Source organism: Squalius cephalus (genome assembly GCF_949319135.1).
Source record: "Squalius cephalus genome assembly, chromosome: 23".
In the NCBI taxonomy this organism is placed as follows: Eukaryota; Metazoa; Chordata; class Actinopteri; order Cypriniformes; family Leuciscidae; genus Squalius; species Squalius cephalus.
Window position 1 is genome coordinate 17,138,542 of NC_137144.1, and position 24,501 is coordinate 17,163,042.

The 24,501-nt window shown below is 37.8% G+C and overlaps 1 protein-coding gene across 2 annotated transcripts in view; it reads right to left on the bottom strand.

The window, feature by feature from the left end:
- Positions 1-935: 935 nt before the first annotated feature.
- The window catches only part of met (MET proto-oncogene, receptor tyrosine kinase), a 42,062-nt gene continuing 18,496 nt past the window's right edge, over positions 936-24,501 (bottom strand). The window contains exons 4-21 of one of the 2 annotated variants that reach the window (XM_079859455.1): positions 23,863-23,997; positions 23,456-23,635; positions 22,472-22,632; positions 21,882-21,984; positions 21,317-21,453; positions 20,731-20,895; positions 20,514-20,613; positions 15,797-16,015; positions 14,102-14,251; positions 12,904-13,060; positions 12,129-12,269; positions 11,457-11,693; positions 8,844-8,924; positions 6,643-6,824; positions 6,346-6,455; positions 5,999-6,164; positions 4,568-4,704; positions 936-2,699 (exon numbers count right to left, since the gene is read on the bottom strand). In XM_079859455.1, the coding sequence (XP_079715581.1) occupies positions 2,489-2,699; positions 4,568-4,704; positions 5,999-6,164; positions 6,346-6,455; positions 6,643-6,824; positions 8,844-8,924; positions 11,457-11,693; positions 12,129-12,269; positions 12,904-13,060; positions 14,102-14,251; positions 15,797-16,015; positions 20,514-20,613; positions 20,731-20,895; positions 21,317-21,453; positions 21,882-21,984; positions 22,472-22,632; positions 23,456-23,635; positions 23,863-23,997 (2,772 nt within the window). In that variant the 3' untranslated portion in view covers positions 936-2,488. The remainder of the gene's footprint in view (positions 2,700-4,567; positions 4,705-5,998; positions 6,165-6,345; positions 6,456-6,642; positions 6,825-8,843; positions 8,925-11,456; positions 11,694-12,128; positions 12,270-12,903; positions 13,061-14,101; positions 14,252-15,796; positions 16,016-20,513; positions 20,614-20,730; positions 20,896-21,316; positions 21,454-21,881; positions 21,985-22,471; positions 22,633-23,455; positions 23,636-23,862; positions 23,998-24,501) is intronic. The other variant, XM_079859456.1, reaches the window with a different exon arrangement.

The following is a 24,501-nucleotide window of genomic DNA, read 5'->3' on the forward strand; positions in this document are numbered from 1 at the left end:
TATACATGTAGTAGGATGAATCTCCCAGTAGGTGGCACTCTAGTCATCTCACATAACGTGAAGTCAGAGGATTACAATAGGGCCTTTTTACAACAGATAACAGTGCATAGTTTGTCATCCTCCTCCAGATTAGTTTATGAATTAGTGTTGAGTTATGAGGAGGGATTTAGTATTTGTCCTCAAAGTTAGGACAGCCAAGTTCAGAATTTAATAAAGCATGTTAAAGGTACGAAGTAAAAAAAAAAATTGAATAGCCTATGCACATTAAGTACATGGTTCTTAATTAATGTATAGCCATGCTGTAATACTTTTCAACACTATAGTAAAGAAGTGTGGTTAATATCCATAAGAGGATGTGTATTGCTGGTGGTACCTGTAAATCACATTTCATTCATTTAGCTAAATTACTATTTTCAGACAGGTAGTATTACCCTTCTTTTCAAGAAGATACCATTAAAGAGGAAATTAAAAAGCCTGTCTAGACACCAGTGGCTGATGGTCGAGTCAAGAGCATTGGGGGTAATCAGAAGGTCATGGTCAAAGTTCACACATAGAGCCAATGAGATGGAGTGAGACATTTGCTAGATACAGCACAAATAGAGTAAATTCACTCAGAATTCATATATGACACACATAATAAAACTTTATTATCATGACTGGAACGACAGAAATATTGTCATTTGTACCATTTTTGAGTTTGAACTCCATATATAAATCACAAGACAGTCTGGCAGGATCAAAGAAAGGTTTTTATAAATGGTGAAACCTAAACCATAATATAAAACAAATCAAGATTCAGCCCGTTTATTGATCATTTATAACAAGAACGCTAAAACTTTACTCGCATAAAGATGAAATGAAATGTTGATTGACCTCATTTGACTGGTTTACCAAACTGTCTATATTGTACTGTGTTCATAGGCTATATATACACATGTATCACACAGCAAGTCAGACAATAAGGGTAGAGAGACTAATTATTTACATCATCCAGTAGTCCTTTATGCAAGTCACATTCATAGTCATCTTCACTACATAGGGAACATACAGGCCTGCACTGAATCCGCATCTGCCGTTCACAAAGTCCCACACGTCACCCGCCTCTCGCATGTTCTGTTATTACATTTCTTGGTAATTTCATATCATAAATAGGGTCTATATGATCAAATATCAGATTTTTAAGATTTTTTGAAGGTAAGATTTTTTGTTTTTGAAATTAATCTTGCATGCTCACCAAGGCTGCATTTATTGGATCAAAAAAAAAAAAAAAGTAATATTGTAAAATATTATAACAAATAACTGATTCTATTTGAATATATGTTAAAATGTAATTTATTCCTGTGATGCAAAGCTGAATTTTCAGCATCATTACTCCAGTCTTCCATGTCACATGATCCTTCAGAAATCATTCTAATATGCTGATTTGCTGCTCAAGCTAATTTTTTTATCATTATCAATGTTAAAAAACAGCTGTGCTGCTTAATATGTTCATATAGACCCTATTTACTTTCTTTATATATTTCTGGTTTTATTGAGGGCATTAATCTGTGCACGTTATAACTAAGAATTTCCTTTTCGTCTGACGTCACCTGTTCCACTCGACTACACCCGCTGGATATCACATTTTGCAGTTTCATTCAGAAATGAATCACATTAAGGAAGTAGAATGCCATTACCTGTGGACTTTAAATCCATCCAACAGATTTTCTCACTCAATCAGTGGTGAAAATGTGAAAAAGCTGCACAGATTCCATGTGGACCTTGTAGTACGTTCGCTTTAAACCTAAACAGATTATATAAAAATATATAAGAACTACGGAAGAAATCTTGTCGGAAAGATTCAAATGGCCTGGACAGAAAAGATTCATCTGAACAGAAGTAAACAAAACAGAATCAGATCATTCATATCGGTCTTTCATAGTCTGAATTGGACGTACAGGCGTCACAAGAACGTTGACATCATCAAACGTCACGTGGGTCCAGTGTTCACCTGATATCTTCATTATGCTGCGTTCAGTTCGTAGTATGAAGGCATGCACAACGTTTTATTACGCTTTTCACAGAAAATAAAATGGTCAACGAACGCTCAGGTTACGCCATGTCTTGAAGTCATTTGGTTCGAAAGCATCTTCCAAGAGCATAAATGAATCAGATGGTCACAGATTGAAGCACTGAAATGCAACCCAACAGATGAAACGTTAATGGGGTGCCAACTCAGAGCACGGTTTTCGCAAGTGTCCCAGGGGATCAGGACCATCTCATGCTCGACTGGAGAACCTCGACTCCACAGGTCACGGCTCATCATAATCTATTTACAGCGATTAAGGGAGTGTGCGTGCCTTTTAAGTCTTTCACAGTGTCCTTGGGCAGCTTCTCCTCCTTTAATGATGAAAAGCACCCCTGGCAGCCAGTCCAGTGTCTTTCATGAACAGCAATGGCTTTGTTTTGTCGTTTTCCTCTCCCTCCCTCTGTCTGGTGACTTTGTCTTTCAGGTGCAGCAGTCACGGTCGAGGTTACTCTGAGAGGAGATGAGAGAGGGGTAGGGTGTCATCTTATCAATGTTGACGTAGGTGGTGTTAAGGAGGATGTAGTGCTCTCCGCTGAAGCTGGAGAAGATGGAGGCGATGCGGGACACTAGCTCTGAGAAGGTGGGCCGACGCTCCGGTTTGGGGTGCCAGCACTCGATCATGACATTGTATCTACAAAGAAGGGAGAAAAATGTAAATGTAAATGCTTTTTTGAATATTACCTTTCATGTAGTGTGTATATAGCCGTTTGTGAAGGTAAAAAAATCAGCAAAGTGCACAATAAATGGAGTTAAGAAAAGAATCGATTATGAACAGCTGAAACGATTCGTCAGCAATTCCACTCTCACTTCCTGTTACACACCTACATAACAAATGTAACACATTTGCATAATGCCAGTCTATGGTCTTCATTGGCTGCCCGCAAACGACGTCTACTTTGACCCGCCCTCAAACACTGTATTTGTGGCTGAGACCTGGTTTGTGTTGGCAACATGTAGAAAAGACGCTGTTTTCTGCACTGCGACGCATGCTGGGATTGATACGGTAAAACTGACGCCATCGTTACTGTTAGTATCACACACTGTATACAAGTGCTGAGGAAGCATTCGGAGCTGAAATTCACATATGGTATAGGCGTTTTCTTTCCAATAGGCGCTGTAAGCAGACCAATCACAACAGATTTGGCTGTCTGACCAATCAGAGCAGAGTAGGCTCTCAGAAAGGAGGGGTTTAGAGAGACTGAATCTTCGAACTAACCGTTTTCAGCCTTTTTGAGAAATGAGGTGATGTGCAATGTATATTATAAGAAAATGAAAGTGTTTTTTTGAAAGTGTTGCATGTAAACCTATTGTAGGAGACCTCCAAAACAAAACGAGGAACCTTTAAAATAGCATTATTGGGGAACTTTAATACAAGTGTGATCTGGACACTTTATTCAGATGGGAAAAAAGTCAAAATAAAAAAGTCAAATAAAGCCCCACCCTATATTACTTCACACTGAATATTCCGTATCAGTTTAAAGGTTGCATTTAAAAAAAATGTCAAATATATATTTAGTTACATTTAGCTTTGCCTTTAAACATGAACTAAATACAATACTGTTTGGGGTAATATGTTTTGATTGTTTATGAAATTAGTCTCTCATGCTCACCAAGGCTGCATTTATTTGATCAAAAATGCTCTTTTTCTATTTGAATGTATTTTCAAATGTAATTTATTCCTGTGATGCAAAGTGAATTTTCAGCATAATTTCCTTCAGAAATCATTCTATGCTGATTTAATGCTCAAGAATCATTTATTATTATTATTATCACTGTTGAAAACTGATACTTTCCCCCCATGATTTTTATTTAGTAACAACATAGAAGTTACTGTCACTTTTGATAAATTTCATGCTTCCTTGCAGAATAAAAGTATTAATCTCTTTCTTTCTTTATTTTATTTTTAAATCTTACTAAACCCAAACTTTTGAATGGAATTTATTTGTCATTTTGATTCATTCTGAGCTCGAATGAATCCCAATCGTACTGTAAGTCATCTAATTTCTCCGTTCCCATCCCAGCTGTTTGCTTTGGCATTTCAAGACACCGGTGCCTTGAAATTTATAACCTTCAGTGCGAACCTTCATCGCATTTCAGAACGACTTTCCATTGTTTGTCTTGCAATAGTCTGCTGAGCAGAGGCACTGAGACCTGGGAGGACTGGCTCATTGTCCCGTCCATGAGGGAAGGGAGTGATGACCCACATATCTCTGTTCAGAGCTGATTATTTGGCTGGTTATTTGATGGCAGTGTGTGAAGAATGTTTGGAGGTCGACTCATATCATACAGTCAGGGTGGGGAGTCATTGTGTGCCGAGCTCAGGTAGTCATGCAGAGCTGAGTTGGCCAAGAGTTTTGAAGAACTATTACTGCTTGACTGAATCTGCGGGTGGTTAACAATGGCTCTCTGTTTTACACTCTTGTTGACACACTCCCCCTTTGGAGTGCCGTACGCCGGTCATAATGAAGAACCAAGTGTGTGTCATGTGGGTGCGCTTACAGTGCGTCTGGGCAGAACTCTGGCTGCAGAAGTCTCCGGCCTTGCAGGAGGAAGACTGTGATGTCGAAGGAGTTCACATCGGAGTAAGGCGGGGCACCCCGGGTCATGAGTTCCCATAGCAACACACCGAACGACCACTGCGTGAAGATCAGATTCAAAACAATAAGTTATGAGGAAGGCAAGTGAGCACCTGTCAAAACAAGGGAACTTTGGGTGACTTTAATTTCATCAGTTGTTGGAGGCCAGCAAAAAGGGATACAGTGAGGAAAAGCACAGGAATGCTGAACTCATAAATCCATTTAATGGAACAGTCAAGTAAGTATTTGGGAAATATTGAGAAAATTATTTCCCTCAGAAGTGGCAGTGTGTAGTCATCTATTTTATTTGAAATGCAGGTAGGTAGTTAGAAAACAGGACGTGACTCATGGCACACCTTGAGCCTGGCGTGTGTGCATGCATGAGTCAGTTTGATAGAGAAAAACTTTGTGCAAATCCTCTCAACCTGACCCAGAGACGTTAGCTTTCAAGCAGAAGAATTAGAATGGGACCAGACTAATATCTCATAGTAAAACAGAGATTTGCAGTAAGAAATTACGTACTGCAGTAAGCTACCAACATAGTCAGCATTTTGGGGCATCATAGGCACACTGTGTTTTGATTCAATGCCAATGATGCCCAGAATTGATATTTGATACGTGTTCAAATGTTCAAAAATGTTCAATTTGAACATTTGAGTGTACTTATGAAGTTATGATGGTTAAAAATGCTCTTTTTGATTATTCAATTCACTTATGATGCCCAAAGGTGCTTGATTTGAACATTTAAACGTGCTTACGATGCCTGAAAATGCTCGATTTGATCATCTTGAAATTTGCTTTTGATGCCCAAACATGATCAGTTTGGAATTTTGAATGTTCTTAAGATGCCCAAAAACGTTTGGTTTGATCATTAAAATATGCTTATGATGTCCAAAAATGCTTGAATTGATTATTAAAATGTGCTCAGGACATCCAAAAATGCTCTATTTGATCATTAAAATGTGCTGATGATGTCCAAAAATGCTCAATTTTATCATTAAAATGTGCTTAGGATATCCAAAAATGCTCGATTTGATCATTAAAATGTGCTTATGATGTCCAATAATGCTCGATTTGATCATTAAAATGAGCTTATTATGTCCAAAAATGCTCGATTTGATCATTAAAGTGTACTGTTAATGCCCAATAATACTTGATTTGAACATAGTGTATCCTACCTATGAAGACCAGAAATACTGTCTAGGATAGCATCTCACTTTTGAAACAGTCAATGAAAATATTAGAAAAAAACAAAAACAAGATTCTTCTATTTATATAAGCTGATCTTTGGTCAATTAGGATGATTTTACAAACTTGCTAAATATTATTTGTCAATTGTTACTGAGATACTCACCACATCAGATTTGGTGGTGAACTTATGCGTCTGCAGGCTTTCTAATGCCATCCATTTGACGGGCAGCTTCACCCCGTGCTTGTTGTGTACGCTGTAGTATTCTTTATCATACACGTCTCTGGCCAGGCCAAAATCAGCCACCTTTACTATGTAGCTCTCATCTAGCCTAAAAGGGATGTTACCAACATTTACATTAGGTTAAACAATCACAAATACATAGGGCTTTACAGTGTAATTAAAATTCCAATTTATATTTAATACGTCAAGACACCCTAATGCACAACATGTGCCCTGAACATACTGTACGATACTTCAAACCCTATTGGGTAATTTGTTGAACAACTCACATGCAGTTTCTTGCCGCGAGGTCTCTGTGTACAAACTTCTTGCTGGCAAGATATTCCATTCCTTTAGCCACCTGCAGCCCGAAACCCATCAGGTCCTTCACTGTGGGGTTCTGTGGGAATGAAAACAATCACTCCATTTAAAAATAATAACGATAAAAACAACAAAGCACTTCACCACAAGGCAATGTCACCATTTAATCATCTTTATTATATTTTTAATAGCCATAACCCTGTCTGAAACTACAGTCTGATACTGAAGTTGTGCTGAAAGACGTTGGAGATGCTGCCACCACGTACGTGAGTTTCATCTCTGATGAAGTTGCGCAGATCTCCATGCTTCATGTAGGGCAACACGACGAGAGGCGAGCCCTCGCTGGGCAGGCAGATTCCCAGCAAAGAGAGTACATTGGGATGGCTGAAGTCTTTCATGATGATGCCCTCCTTCAGGAATTGAGACACCTCCTCTATATCAGTGATTCCTGCCACATAAATGCACAATAATAGTCTCAGTAGTTCAAAGATCACCACAGTGGTTTATGGTATCACCCCCTAGCCTAGATTTACACATGCAAAATGACTCCTTTAAAATCTATCCTGCTATACATTTTCTGAGATAGCAATAAACCTGCCAAATTGTCAGTGAACTATTCACCATGACTTATAAATTATCCCCAACACTATCAAGTGTTTTATCACACACGGCCTGATATTTCACCCGGGAGGTTTCAGAGCGGAGACATAATCCACTGTGATATGAGCGCACCTTTACTAGCTGAGCTCTGAGAATCTGTTGGCCCTGCCATTTTAGCTGTGCCTCGCTTAATCTTGTTGGTGGAGCTTTCACGTTTTGAGGAGATTAAACAGATGTTTAACCTTTCACTAAGAGAAAGAGAGGCTTATGTGTACACAAAAAAGAAAAGGCCTGTGTGTACATGTCTTACAGAAGACTGATTTTCAGCAATGAGGCATCCTACGCTACACTGATTATTGTCAGTGTAGCTTAGGATCCTCAAAAATCCAAAACTGTTCTGGGAACAGTGCTAAAGTAGTCAATCAATTCCTCATTATATATATATATATATATATATATATATATATATATATATATATATGGTGATTGTATGATTCTTTGTTTGATTAATATACAAATGCACCAGGGTTATTATAATTAACTAAAACAAAAATCATAAAAAGTTACTTAAGTTACATTTTCAAATGTTAGGCCTACTTTCAATAAAATAAATGTAAACTGAAATTATTTATATATATATATATATATATATATATATATCTTGTTTCAGCTAGTTCCCAAGGCAACATTTCTCATTTCCATTTAGTTTACCTTCATGTCCTAAGACAAAAACGAGTATTGTTTTAAGGTGCTATAAATAAATTTGACCTTGTTCAAAATTCATGTATAACTTTGATGAAAGGTTTTGATCACTTCAAATGTTGACTACTATATATATATATATATATATATTAGGGCTGTCAAACGATTAATCGTGATTAATCGCATCCAAAATAAAAGTTTATTTTTACATAATATATGTGTGTGTACGGTGTATAATTATTTTCTACATATAAATACACACACATGCATGTATATATTTAAGAAATATTTGCATGTATATACTGTGTATATATATTTATATTATATATAATTTATATTATATATAAATATTTTATATATAAATAACACATTTTTCTTAAATATATATGCATGTGTGTGTATTTATATATAGAAAATAATTATACTCCATACACACACATATATTATGTAAACACAAACTTTTATTTTGGATGTGATTAATCGCGATTAATCGTTTGACAGCCCTAATATATATATATATATATATATATATATATATATATATATATATATATATATATATATATATATAGACACACACACACACACACACACACACCGTATATATACATACAGTATATGCACCCTTGTCTAAAAGTTAAAAGTAAAAAGGTAAACATTATACATTTATAGTGTAGTTAGGCAACAGTTCTTGTTGAGAACTGAGACAGAAAAATAAAGCTCGGGTCATAAATCTAAAAGCTCTCAGTAACATGACATGATTAGAGGCATCTCTAATGCGATATGGCTGATCTGCTGTGCATTCATCATCATCATCTTCATCACACAGCCATATTAAAACAGTCCCAACAGTCATACGTCATTTCTCTGTAAAGAGATGTCAAACTGCATTCAGAATGGATGTGTAACCTATGTGTAGCATAATTATGGGTATCCTAAAGGTAGTTTAACATCTTTTCGGTAGGATTTAATAGTTTCAATGATTTTTAGGCTGTTAGGGCCACTCAATTATACATTACAGTGGTTTTACCATAGTGTCTGGCACAATAAAGTGCCTAAAACCCCCATGAAAGTTGTTGAATGTGGCTCATCCTATCAGATTTTAGAGCTGCAGCTCTCTGTGCTTGCAACTGTACCATCTCAACACTCATGTTGTCAAACTCACTGTTCAAGGACTTGATGGCGCAGTGCTGCTTCTGGCCATCTGGTTCGAGCAGAGTTCCGTGGAACACGCAGCCAAAGTGCCCTAGTGCACACAAAGACAGGAAAAGATGCAGAGATTATCAGCACATCAATCTATCAAAGCATTTTATGCCCGAGCGAAGTGTGGGCATAGCAGGTGCGTATCGCGTCGAGTCCAAAAGCAAGAACAATGGAGTGTGAATATATTGTACTGGGACAACAATTGATCTGTTATACTCAAACTTTCTCTCTCTGAGTCTCTTCGTCTCACGCAGTCTGATTTTGTACTTTCTAAATCACAAAAACTGACATGTAAACCCTACAGTATGAGGTTTGTTTTAGTTTCTACTGGACACCTGCTTGTTTAATTTTGTTTTAGCACCTTTTTTGACAAGGGACAATACAGAGGGCATGCAGAATGGGATCTGGAAATGTTGCAAGCTTAGCTTTCACATCATGGAAATAAATTAAAATAGAATTTTAAATTGTAATAACATTTCAGTTTTTACTGCATTTTTGATCAAATAAATGCACCCTTGTTGTTGAGCATTCGATACTTTTCAAAGACATTTAAAAAAATCTTACCGGCAACAAACTTTTGAATGGTTGTGTACATTATTATGGCAACTGCTATAGTGTTATTGACCGATATTCAAAAATGATATGTCTAATTAGCTAGACGTAATCTGCGTGATTTGAAGTTAAGTATAATTCATGTCTGTAGCACATGATTTAAAGTTTTATATTAAGGCTGTTAAAATCTCTGACCCTAATTATGAGCCATAATAATAGTGAGACTTTGCAAAACAGACGCATAAAAGAATGACTGTAAGAATGCTGTGAAATATGAACTTGAACAGAACGTCTGGAGGGCAGCGTGGTGTATAACTGAAAGATTAACCAATTACAAGTGTCTGGGCAGGGTATTCTCTCTAATGAGGGCATGGAGAACAGAGGGCGAGAGAGAGTCGGGGTGTTTTGTTGAAATAATAGAGCGTGGAGTGCTGTAATCTCTCTCCAGCTCTGCTATCACGTCTTCCCAGATGGCAGCCGAGTCAGATTACCGACAGGGAGCCCTGAGACGGCCCAACAATGAGCCTGGAATTTAACACGGGAACAAATCACCACACATGCCACCCCGAGCACCCCAACATACTCACATGCACGCATGGCCTCTTCCTCTCGCTCTATAAATCGCTTTGTGTCACATGCACAAACATGGGCATACACACCCACAGGGACTTGGTTTTCCCACAGGGGTGATGGGTTTTAGGAGTATTGTGCAGGGGTTTGGGGAGGACTGGAGAGTGGTTTTCACCTGAGCGCCATAGTAAATATGATACACACGTTCATACCCCCACTTCTGTAGTACAATAAGAGGACGGGTAATTTAACGTTCAAATGTCCAACCTGCCGGGCTGATTGTCACAGTTTAATCTGTTAACTTTAACCACGTCTGAAACTGATTCCCTCAGCTAAATCCCTCAATTTGAGCTATTGGATTTCTTGTAATGCACCTTTTTTGCAAAGCTTTGTTGCCAAATGTGCTTGTAAGTTACAGTAACAGTACAAAGAAACTAGATTTTTGGGTTGATGACAAATAAAACTGTCCAAGAAAAAGGAAAAATATCTATTTTTTAAATGAGGCTTACTGAACTTGACACAAATACAGCTGTCCTCTCTATGATTTCTTTTCTTGTTTTATGCTATTTTTTTCTGAATGTTGGTCGCATACCTCATGACTTTGATTTGGCAGACAAAAGTTTTTCAAATATTAATAATATTTTTACATAACTGGTGCACTGACTTCCTGGTTTTAAGAAAACTTTTAATGAGACTTTTTTTTTCTTCATTTAGATATCAGGACAGCTGTATCACATTTTTTATTTATACCCCTAAAAATATCCAAATTATTTTTAATTAATCATAATATTCAAGTGTGTTCAAGCCATTTTATGTATATTTTTTTAAATAAATTAATAACAAATATCAAACCTAAGTATGAGCAATGGTAATGGGGTGCTTGCCAAGATACCCAAAAACCTTTATTTTGTCAAAGTAAACTGCAGTTTGGGGGACGGTAAGGTAATTTTTTATTTTTTATTATTACAGCAAGGATGCATTTAATTTATCAAAAGTGACAGTAAAACATTTATAATGTATAATGCTGTTCTGTTAAACTTTCTACTCAAAGAATACTGACAAAAAGTATCATTGTTTCCACAAAAATATTAAGTAGCACAGTTGTTTTCAACATTGATAATAATAAGAAACGTTTCTTGAGCAGCAAATCATTGTATTAAAATGATTTCTAAAGGATCATGTGACACTGAAGACTGGAGTAATGATGCTGAAAATTCAGCTTTGCATCACAGGAATAAATTACATTTTAAAATATACTCAAATAGAAAACAGTTATTTTAAATTGTAATAATATTTCAAAATTTTATTTTTTTATTTTTCTCAAATAAATGCAGCTTTGATGAGCAGAAGAGACTTCTTTTAAAAACGTTAAAAAACATCTTACCAACCCCAAATGTTTGAATATCAACAAGCAGTAATGACCATAATTTTAACACTGATTGTGTTCCCTCACCTCTCCCGATGATCTCATTCACATGCAAGAGCAGATCTTCCCGGGCGATGACCACATGCTGCACTTCCTTCAGCAGCTCAGGGTGGAGGCTGCCCAGATCTATGGGCGCATTAGAGGGCAACAGTGGAGACGCCAGATCCCCTTCCATCTGCCCCAGCATTGGGGACAGGTCCACATGGGCATGTGCGTAGAGATGAGGCCGGCAGGACTCTGTCTGTGACAGAGGCAAGTTTTGGTCTGCAAGGCAATGGGGTCGAGAGGTCAAAAGTCAATGGCTTGTTCGCAGAGGCCTGGGGTCACCTGAACAAAGCAGGGAAAGTCTGGGAGGCAGAGTCATTACACCAACTACAAAGAGCTGAGGAAATTCTAAACCCGTCTACACAGATGAGAGGGGATTTTTTTGTCTTTTCAGACAAAAAAGGAGGCAGAGGCAAAGCACAGAAGCATGTAATATCTTCAGAGAGAGAGTGGAGAGAACAGAGGGTAAGGTCAGAAAGCGTATGTGTTTGGAGAACTGGAAAAAAAGTTGCCTTTCTCCGATGATTTAAGACCAGTCTTCACTATCCAGAGCCGTGAAGAGAAAAAAAGCAAAGCTGGTCTGAGATCAGCAGATAAGGCAAACCTCCACCAGCGTGTGTTTTGAGCGAGAGGCAGCAAAGCGTGAGAACATACCCTCAAGCAAAGTGGTTCTATAGTCCACCGACTCGTGAGAGACCATTTCATTAGTCGGACTGACACTCCTCGCGTTTGCCAACATGTCCAAGTGCGGAATGTGAGCCCGGCCGTCATACCAAACCATAGCCTTAGCTAAATCTACAACCAGAGAGAGACAGAGGGTGAGAGAGAGACCAAGGAGAGGAAAAAAGGGACAGATCGCTCCACCATTGACTTCAGCAGCGTCAACTCCCACAAACAAACCCAGAAACCCCTCTCTTTCTTTATCTCACAATCTCATAGCATTCATTTCATTTCAAATAACCATCAGCAAGTTCAACATCTCTGGTTATGAGAGCGGCTGGAATCAGAGGTGGTTGCTAAACTGACTTCTGAATGAAAAGTGAATTACTGCCAAAAAAATGATAATTCTTAATCTGTAATTTTCCTTGTTGTCCAGTAAAAATATCTAAACATCCTCAAAACAAGATAACTTGATAAACAAAACTGCATAAGATATTAAAACATATTTTTGTCTGGAAAATACATATTAATAATGTTTTTTTTTTTGCAAGACAGGCTTATCCGCTGCATCTAAAGCTGTTTTGAATAATAAAGTTTTCCATTCTGGATATTAAAGTCGATATTTGCATATATCGATATAAATCTGCTCTTTAGCTATACAAATGATGTGGAACATTTGCATGGAAAGTGTTGCACATTTATCTTGAAAAGCCACAGGAGGCTTCAAAAACAGCTTAAAGCTTATAAATGAAAACAGACAGTCACATACCATCAATATGCTTCTTCCTCTTGATGCAAACAAAGACTCCGATCAGGAGCAGTAGAAGGACGGACACACACACTCCTCCTGTTATCAGTATACTGTAGTCCTGGTCTTGGGCCAAGACCACACGACCTAGGATCACGGATGATGTGGCCTGCTTCCACTACAGTGGATACACAAATTACTTCATGTTATTTTCAGTAAATACTAGTGACCATAGCACCTAATTTTGAAATTATATTGATTTATTTAAAAAAAAAATTATATAATCACTTTTGCAGGATTTTAAGCTATAACATAAAGATACATATTTTAAATAAAACATTTTATTATACAAAATAACATAAATATGATATCATTATTTTTAGAGCAGCATCTGTCTGATTAATCAGCAAATATTATTACAGTTAAAAAAGACAAGCAAGTATGTGCAAAACTACAACTAGGGAACATCTATGCCATCACATCTGCGGCACATTTGCTTCAGATTTCATATGCCGCGAAGTGTTTACATTTGAACCTCCAACATCACAACAATCCATCTAGAAACATCCTCAGGGAGCGTTTACACTCAGAGAGAGGGCTTCACTGCTCATAAAGCAGCATGGCAAAATGAAACACACATCCACTGCAGGCAGGAGGGGAAATTGGATCAGAGATAGAGCCTCTCTTATGTGGTGCAGTGTTATTGAGTTTGGGCTGAGATGAGTTTTACCGCGCTATATTGTGATGGGGTCAGATTAGAGCATCGTGTCACACGCACGCTGTCCGTCTCTCCCTGACAGATAAGCACTTTATGCTGAGACCAACGCTTCCTTGATCTTTGCACCAATCATATCAGACTGTCTGGGGCCCTGAAACGTTTTTTTAATGTTCTTGTTGAGCTAATGGTGACCAGAAAGGAAATACAAGAAAGGCAGGTGGACCCTGATATATAAAAATGAGCACATTTGAGGAAATTACTCATTGATATTAATCCTCATATCCAGGAGGGATATCGGTTTTGGAGTTAATCTGGAAACTATAATCATTTGGCAACCCAGAGGCCTCGGCTAAGATCAGAAATAGCTCATGTTTGGTACTTTGAGAGACTTCTTTGAGAGGAACAAGCAGGGCAGAGTTGGCTGGCTGACGAGTGGCTCTTATGGGGGCCGTCTGGACTGGAGTGGTCTGAAGTGGAGTAGAGAATGAAAGAGTCTTGTACCTCCACCTCCAGCTCTTTGGCAGCTGTCTGGAGCTCCATGGGTATGGTGCATTCGAGCGTGTTGCCCACCAAAGTGACGCTCTCACAAGTCCGGTTCGAAACTCTCAGCACCTCGCCGTTTTTCACCGCCTCCTGATTCACAGGGGGGACCTGCAAGGGAAAATGAAAGAGAAAGGTAAGATGATCAAAAAAAAAAAAAACTTGCCTCACTTTAAATTGCCCCATGACTGAGTGTGTATATGGGGCGTATAGTTTGTGCAGCGTCTACCCCTTTAAACTCAGCCAGCTCTGGTGTATGGAGCAGAGCAGAAGGCAATAAAGACAGCGATCACATTCCTCACATGACAGCCTGGGCTTTACAGATTGGACACACTCCACTATTGCACCTGTTACCATACAGCACCGGCCAGCCTGAGATCCAATACGAACAGGCACACATACACTTACAAGTAAGACCCAGCTCCCTAGAGGAGATTAGGCCATTCACAAAAAGAAAATTATCACAAAACCACCAGCACTGTGAGATAAATGTAAAAAAAAAAATTTAATTATTTATCACACACAAACACACACATTTATTTATATATATTTGTTTTTCTTTCTTCTCACCTAGATCATACAGGACATGACATGATACGACCCTATGCTTTCAAGACAAACAGGTTCCATAGCCTTTTAATAAATTTGAAAAAGAAAAGTATCATATTTGCATATGTGTTCTGTAATACCTGTCAAACAAGGTTGTATATCGTTTTTATGTTGCAATAAATAAAAAATATTTATATATTTTTCCTATTTTTAAAAAAAATAAATAATTTTATTTAAATGAAAAAGATATAAATAAATAGTGTGTATAAGCCATTATTTTTCATTCAATAATATGATTTTATATAATTCAAAGGTAGATTAAAATATAATTAAAATAAATACAAGTTACTTAAAAAAAAAATTAGCACTTAAAAAGCAAACGTCCAGGCAAATCTCCATTGGCACCAGTAACACTCACAATCTCTGACATTTTGATAAACCCCTTGAGCGTCAGCAGTGCTGCCAAGTGCAATTTTATTTCCCTAAAGAAGGCCTTAAGTATCAAGCTGCAAAATCTAAACAAACAGACTGCATGGGAATAAAGTGCATGATCTGAGTGATAGGGCAGTTTAATGACAATTAAGCTAAACTGAGCCTGCTGTTGTGCCCATTATTGAATATAGTGGCTTTAAATGAGCCTAAACGGTACACAACGTTTAGTGTGTCTCTATGTGTGTGCGCGTATCTATGTCCCAAGAGGGGTACCGAGGGATTTGATGCTGAGGTCTCGCATGGGAAGAAAAAGTAGATCTCACGCGACCTCTCTCCCCCCTCCCCTTCACAACAGCTGCGTTTGACTATTGAGTGGCGGTTTCCAAAAAAAAAAAAAGTCTACTCTTATATTTCATTGTTAAAAACGCTGCGTTTTTTCACCAGCCTAACCTCACCAGTGCAAAGGATCTCACCATCAATGTGTCAGAGGCTGTAACCTTCAGGGAACGAGAACAATGTGAAAGATGGAGGTGCGCAATGGGAAACGAACTAAACTTCCTGTTTTGTTTCAGTATTGTTTACTTCCAACTCAATGAGCAATGTGAATCACTCTGTGTATGTGTGTTTGTCTGAGATCAAATATCAAACTGCTTTCCTGCAGAGCATCGCTCTTACCTTAATCTCCAGAATGCTCTTGTTGCCTCTCGGTGTAACGGTGGGCGGCTGAAACTTCTCAAACTTGGGATCTTCCACATAAAGTAGGTCATACTGATCGGTGGAGAAACCGTCTAACACAAAGGTCATTTTTGTGGCAACCGGAGGCTGAACACCGAGGCCTTTCAGGGAGGGCGTGATACAATGGATATTTCGCTTATCCTCATCATGACTGCAGGTCTAGGCATAGAGAAAAAGACAAACACAAATATTAGCCTCTGCCGTTATAGTTGTGCCAAGTCAATGCTGAGGCATGTTACATTCTTTTGTGTGGCCAATTCGTTTTATCTTTTGTTTGTTTTGGAGTAAGGCATCTTTATTTATAAGTTTCATACAAGTCTTTAGTGTTTAACCAAGGGCCAAGTTTTCTCAAGAGTCGGGGTGATTACATGACTGAGCATATTTAAGTTCAGATTTCAGAGGCTTTCTAGAAAACATTCAAACAGCAAACATTATTTACATTACATTTACATTTGGCAGATGCTAATATCTTGCATGTTCTGTGTTTCAGTGAAAGCATTGAAATACTATAATTTAAAAGAACTCTTTTCTGTTTTAATGCATTTAAACATGTCATTCATTCCTGTGATGGCAAAGTTGAAGTATTTTCTTCAGTGTCACACGATCCTTCAGAAATCATTCTAATACGCTGATTTGATATACTGATGTCACTTTTGATCAATTTAATGTTCCCTTGCTGAATATTCACTTCTCAAAAAAATATAATTGACCCCAAACCTTTGAACAGTAATGTATATTACTTTTTTAAACCAGATGTGAGACACATCCGTATGCATAGCATACATCGCAAACTTTAAGAGCAGTGGACAAGGAGCCTTTGTGAGATTGAAGATCTGTTTCAATGCAATTATGCATGAGTTGCAACTCAAAAGCTTCACATGCCAGCTGTGGCTCCAGCCCTGCCAGGTCTTGCCACACACCATTTTCATTCCACATTACAACACCACAACTGCCCATTTTACAGTATGCCTGTTATTTGCACGTCACCGGCATGTAATTAGCTGTCCTCATCTGAACGTTCCACTTCATAATAAAGCATAACCCTAGACAAGAGACACGTTCAAATTGTTCGATGCCATTATTTATGAACATAAGGCATCCGAGTCGTCTTTGCTCCAAGACTTCCATCCAGCAAACCTGTGTCTCCCTCTGCACACTTGGCAGGTTAACAAAGCTCTAGAGTCGAAAAACAAAGAAATTCTCACTTCACATAAGTGTCGTTTCAGAGTCAAATGCCCACACCGGTTTAGGTCACAGTAAATATTTGTAATCACATAAAAGACATTGATATTTTATATTGCCAAAAAGGCAATTAAGTCCTTGACTTGGGAGTTCACATAAAGATCAGATACTCAGAAACAAATTTAAAGAGAATGGATGAAGATACCTTAAAGTAACTGATTGCTATTCCTCACTATATATGGCTTTGTATACTTTATAAATACTCACTATATATTTCCTGACAACATCTTTCCTTCGTTAATGCTCTTTGTTGAGCAATATCTCCGATGGAAATCAAAAACCATTATCACTGAAGAGAGCGAACTATGAAAAAGTATTTGAAAAAATTAACACACGTGTATTTGAATACAACTCTTTGCATATTAAGAGTTCTGAAGACTCATTTGCTGAGACTAGTCAAATACTTGTAAAGTAGTTTGGCTTGGTGTGCTGCTCGACAAACACAACCTTTAATTGTTTATAATAGATCGAGTATCTCAAAGGGCTTAAGGGGGTTGAATAACAGCTGCTAAAGAAAGCAGCCAAAGGATGATGGGAGACACTGAAAACATTTCAAATTGGTGTTTGGGGAATAGATATACCCGTTGTCAGTTAAAGTGATGTTTTATTGCAGGATTTTCATGGGAAGTTATCATATAGTGTAGGTATTTCCACTGATATAACCATCTTTGATGGCTCCTTTCAATGTGTTTTCGATGTGTACTAATACATGAATACATATGAAGTAGAGGTTGACCAATATTAAACTCTATGCATTTAATGCAGGGCAATAAAGAGATTATTGTGCCAATAGTCAAATCTATATACTTATATCTACTTTCCTTAACAGGGTGACCTAAAGAGAAGCCACACGAGTTTACAACGACTAAAGCCAGATATAGTTTGAGTCATCAAAATACCAATAATTACCAGAAAAAAAGTTTTAGCAACTTTTAACATAAACAATCCTGAAATACATGGATTATAATTTTGAAATGTCCATGCTTTACTACCTCCAGATGCTCATTCAAAAAGAGAAGGGAGATAAAACATTCTGTTTTACATCCATCTACACATATTACAATTCAAAAACCATAACATAAACATGTCGAAATTCATCAACAGTAGATTATAAGCAATCCCTTAGCATAAACAGTGCCGCCTTTTGCCTTTGAACACCACTCACATTTATTTAATTCAATCAAAGATATTTGAAGTTTAATATTCACATTGTGATTCCTGTTTTCAAAACCAAATTTAAGACATCTTAAAATGATAATTAGGATTTAAGATATTAAAGACTTTTTATGGCCTTAAATTTGATCAAACTGAATTTAAGACATTTCAAGACTTCAAGATCCGCAGGAACCCTGTTTTAAAGGGGGTAAAGCTAAGGAAGGAATTTCGGATATCATGAGGCAAAGTGGAGTAAGGTGTCAGCAAGACCATACTGAGATGAGAAAGCCAGATTTTGGTATAGAGAGGGATCTGGCATGAAAATGAGTAATGACCCCCTTTGAATCCCAAAAACAGGTGTTGTTCTTGCTTGAAACCCCTCTGTGGTGTCTGGAGCATGTTAGAGTCCTGTTAACACCCCTCACTTCCTATAGGAGAGTCCAAGACAAAGCAAAACTTGAACATGACCCTTGGTTAGTAACAAGAAGAATAAGATGCCATACCCCTAAACAAACAAAACCCTCTCAGGTTTGCTCCTGATCGTGGGCAGTGCCAATCGCCAGCGACAAGCTGCAGCGTGTGAAAAATGCTTTTTATGTTGGTGGGAAAGGCGAGATTGGCTGATCCCTGGATTAAGCAGAGATCTCAGAAGTAGATATTCAAGAACGCTCTTGAGATTTCTTCCATTTCTCCTGAGCCACCACAATTTGCCTTGGGTCTTTACGCTCCTTCATTTGGCCTGCAGAGCTTTTCCATGTATGATTGCAAGAGGAACTAAAATGCAACTGATGGAGGGATTCGCAGTGTCCCGAAAGAAATCGAGATCACCGTCCGCTTTTCTTTCATTTTAGGCCTGTCAGCAGCAAGATTGTGAATGCAGCCCACAAGAAACCTGAGCTACTGACCGCTTTTCTGTTTCGGCCATCGTTGATCGAACCTCAGCGTAACAGATGACAGCTCAACTCGGGTTACACAGTCGTAGTCAGTGTGATTCAGAAAAAAGCTGACAGAAGACAGGAAGTGTTCGACCACAATGCTCCCCAATAAAAGTGAGGGGAAAAAAACAATAAACCTCTTGTGCTTTACAAATTAGGAAAAGAATATTGTCTCAACCCCCACTGTTTATAGAGAAGAATTTACAGGCTGACAGCTGCAGAGCCATCTTAAATCATTTGGAAGGATAGCCTGCATTTCATGCCATCTCTGCTCATTTTGTGTTCTAGATGCCTTAAGAAAAGGCAGAAATATTCCTCTTTCAAGTGAGCTTAAAATCATTGACAAACCCATCACGTGTTTTTTTAAAATGGAGCTATCCACTTGGCTTTAAGTACAGTATCTTTGATTTGAGATAAACGAGTGAGATAATTAGCGTAAGTACCTTGATGTTTTGAGGAGGGAAATTTTGAATGTGAATGGAAATGAAGAGCTACAATCAGAATGAAGATGTGTGTCAGTACGAGTCCTGTCTTGGACTATAACTAAGACTTGTATGCTTAAGATTAGATAGCTTTGTTCACATGCACTGTTTCACTGCACGGCCACACTTCACCCCCACAGAAATCAGATAAGCGGAAACTGTGTGTAAATTAGTATTTGTCTGGTCCCATTGAGAGAGGAGCAGATCAGGTTAACCACAGCTCTCAGGAAATGAGATGTGAAAGTGTTTTCAAATGGTTGAAGAAACTTGAATAGAAAAGAAAATTAGACACATTACATATAAAAAAATCTTTTATTATTATTTTTAATACATTTTAATTTAAAAACTCCAGAAATTAAATATATATATTTTAAATTAGATTTAAATTAATTAAAAAACGTTGATTTTAATTTCATTTAATTAGATTTTAATTTAACTTTCCAAATGGATAAAGGAACTTGGAGAGGTAAAAATTTTGACTAAATAAGTATTAATTATTAAAAAAAGAAAAATGAAAAAAAAATGACTTTAGAAATTTGGATAGGGGAAAAATTACGCATTACAAAAAAGATATTTATTTTAAAACCTACAAAAAAAAAAACCTAAGAGTCAGAACTATCTAGTTTTTAAAAAATATTTCAAGAGCTATAAGTGATAATCATATAAAGAACATTGTGAGTGCTTTTTCCAAGTGCAGTTCTGAAACATTGCTTCCTTTATTTCTCAGATCAGCAGATCTGCTTCACTATTCAGTGGGGTTAATGATACTAACATGCATGTGACATGGGAGGAAAGGTATTTGATGTCTCGGCACTCTGTGTGGGCCGTGTACAGAACACTCACCACTTGGAAAAGTTTGCCCTCTGTGGCGGCAGTGAGAACCATCTGAGGTTGGAGAGCTGAGTGGAGGTAGAAACCATGCACTGTCACTGTGCTTCCTCCACTGTAGACACACACGCACACAAAAACCTTGCTGTTAAATGCATATTTATGCACTCTTCCAGTTGAACCCCAACTTCAAGCACATGTTAAGGTGCTAAATGTTGGCTGCAGGACTGACCTGATAAAGGAATGCTTGGGCTGGATGCTGGAGATGTGTGGGTTCTCGTTGTAGGTGTAGCTGACAGGAGCTTCACGAATCACTCCATCAATGTGCAGCTGTACCTTGTGTTGGGATGGTGATGGCTGAGGTGGTGTCCGACAAGTCAACATTGTGGCTGAAATACTGCAGACAGGCAAACACAATGTTTTAAACAGACACTTAAGTTAACCAAAAGACCAACATCATGACAAAAAAAATAAAAAATAAAAAAAAAATAAAATAATATATATATATATATATATATATATATATATATATATATATATATATATATATATATATATATATATATATAGACACACACACACACATACATATATATATATATGTGTGTGTGTTTGTGTGTGTGTGTGTGTATATATACAGTATATTTAACAATTTAACAATATACACACATACGTAAACAAACTTTTATGTTAGATCTGATTAATCACGATTAATTGATTGAACACTTCAATTTTGAAGTGTTTCCAAATGAATGAAGAAACCTGAGGATATGTGAATGATGCTTAAACACTCTGTGACTCTTAGTAGATTTGCAAACCTCTGCAGCACACAGGTAGCGTTTCCAATTGTGACCAGTTGAAAATTTCCACTGTCCAGGAATGAACCAGTGATAGTGAGCATTGTTCCGCCAGACTTGGGCCCAAACTCAGGGAAGATCTCTGTGATAACTGGGTTCTAGACAGATAAATCATTGTGTTAGTAAAGTAAAACTAATTCACACATTAAGGGTCTTTGACAGAAATAACATTGATGATATTAGTTTTGGTTTTTTGTTGCATCATGCTAGGGAGGCCCCAACATAGTTTAGATCTCATTGGTCCAAAATCCTGCTCCAAAGTCCACACATCTGTACATATTACTCAAGCATACCAATTGGTTTATATTTTGTGACGCTTACAGTGTAGACAGAAAATGTATTTGCCGCTGGTTAGGACACCATGTAACCTTAACCCAACTCCAAATAAGTGGGGGAAAAAAAAGAATAGATTAACATCCTTGGGTCCTTGTGCACTATGAAAACCGCAATACTGGAAAATAAGTCAAAAACACATTACTCGAATGTGTGCTTAAGTACTTATACTGTGATTTGTGAGGATTCTTACCACAAATGAGAAACCATCTTTCTGGGCCTGTTCCTTGCCACTGTGCACCCTGACCACAGAGTCAATGCTGGATGCGTTCACATGATCTAGTCCGCAGACCAACCTGACATACAACACAAAGACATAAACATCTCCCGCTAAAAACAGCGAACAAGACGTGGTTGTAAACTAGTGGAGTAAGCAGGCTATTAGTCCACACTAATTTAATGATAACTCTACTACTCGGCAGAAACTACACAGGAGCTATTCTCCGAGGGAATTTCTCCTTTCCTCTCACAATAGGATGGCTGTAGGGTGGTATGTCCGGGGGCACAAAACCTCATGAGTTTAGTGTCTTAATGGTACTATAGTTTGACATGGAAGGCCAAGATGCACAATAGAGCACTTTTGCAGACCAATTTAATGTTCTGCAAGGGTTGCAACACGAGCACTATGTTGAGAATGTGACCTTGCATGTTTCTGAAGTTGTATTTACACAGAGTGCAAGAGGATTTGCTTACATTCAAGTGCAATGTTTATTCATTTACAACTAACTAGCAATGTGAACGTATTTTAAATAAGCCTCACAAATAAATGATTTATCAACTTACCGATTATTGCTACTGTCTTTCCTCTCCAATTTACACTTTGTTCCAGCAACGATCACATTGATCAGCTTGGTATCAAAGCGGTCTTTCTTATTAAAACCAAAGTTTTTGCCACAGATTGTCACGTTGGTGTGGCCTCCGAGTGGAGCAGAGGAAGGAGAAATCTAGGAAAAGAAAGAAGAAGCTGTGAGGTAAAATTGTGACAGTGTTTTTCTTTCAGTGTCTACCCTCCTGCTGTGTGTCTTTATGCCAAGCATTTTCTCTGCTCATGAGGTTGGTAACCACTGACAATAATTTGTTTTGGTTATATGGACACTCTGAAGGCAGGGGGTCTTCCAGTAAATGGTGATGGAGACAAAAACTGAGAACAAAACAACTTTCCTGTCTTTGTTTGTGCTTTAGTCTCTTGTGTTAAAACTGCCCTTTAGGTTGAGCCACCAGCTGAGGTTAAGAACCTTAAAGGTGAAGAATGTAAGTTTTTTCAATGGTAATTTAATTTAATTTTTTTATTTTATTCATAATATGTATGTAAAACAGTTTTGTTTTCTATATGGTTTCTGAATGTCCTGGTTCTGAGATGTTAGTTCTTTATTGATAAGCAGATGGTGTCGCTTTGAACACATGGACGAGAAGGCCTAATTTTGGCTCAGAGTTAATAATTAAGTGTTCAGATCACCACTTATCATAAGCAAAGGCTCTTACGCAAATACAAATATAGTTCATGCTGCTCTGCAGCAATGCATGGATTTAGAGGAGGCACAGAAGGGCAAACAAATTCCTTCTGATATTTAGAATCAATTTACGTCTTTAAAAGAAGACCAGAGGTCCTTGAAATCCATGCGTCAGTGCTTATCCCTGAAAATATCAATGAAGGTCAGAGTTTCACATGTGCTCTCTGTACTTAGAAAGCACTCATTCTATTAGCTACGTACTATTAGCTGCTTTAAAACCATGGTAATGTTGTTTATGAGCAGGCAGGGTGGTTACCGTGGTGATGAGGAGAGGGCAGGAGTCCTGGATCCAATGGGAGGGGGAGCACTGAGGAGCCCTCATGCAGCGATCAGTGGTCTTGCACCATCCGCAGCCCATGAAGGATGGGGCCAAGAGACAAGAGCTACAAGTCCTCAGTTGCTCACATCCAGGGCCTATCAGAGGAACCTTGGAGACCTGAGAGGGTGCACACAAATGATATCACACTTAAATTACATTTATCCAAAGCAACGTTTTGACAACATTTTTCAGAGGAGACTTTCCTTACTGTTGCAGTCATACCCTGTTTACTATATCAGTTAGTCTAAAATCACCAGTGTGTTTGCTATCTATTCACTAGTGATTATTCTGAAAATATATGACCCATTTCCCTAACACATTTTAAGAATGGCTGTGTCGTTCACCTTGTTTCCTGTTACCAACAATAAGGAGCCGTCGTGACGCTGTGGAGACAGCAGGGCCATCTCTGAGGACACGGGGAGCGTGTCCAAGCGGAAGTCTACATGCGGCTCGGTTTTGCCAAAGCGGGAAACCACCACCTGTAGAGGATGCCAACAAAAATGGTTGACCTTTTACATCAAAAGCCTAAACGGTAAGTGCAGGACCTTAATAGAGAATGTTTATGTTTACATAAAAAGACCTCAATAGCATGTTTATCCTTTACTGGAATAAGGCTGCATTCCACATTGATGATTAAATGCTGCTATTGCATGATTTAAACAATGTGGTTCTGGTGAAGGTTATTTATAGTTGACACATTCGGGAACACGTCAATAGAAGGTCACATCTTGAAATCGGTCTAAAAAAATTTATTATGTTGTTGTTGTTTTTCACAAAAATGAGGCCTATTTAAGGACCATTAATATATTTTGCAGTATGACCTTATTTCCATGACAATTAAGAATATTTTGCCCCCAAATAATTTTTTTGGTAAAAATGAAATAAAATAAATAAAAATCATATTTTAATAATAAAATACAAAATACAATTGTTTTATGATTTTTGACAGACAAGACATATTGTGAGATTCACCTACATAATGT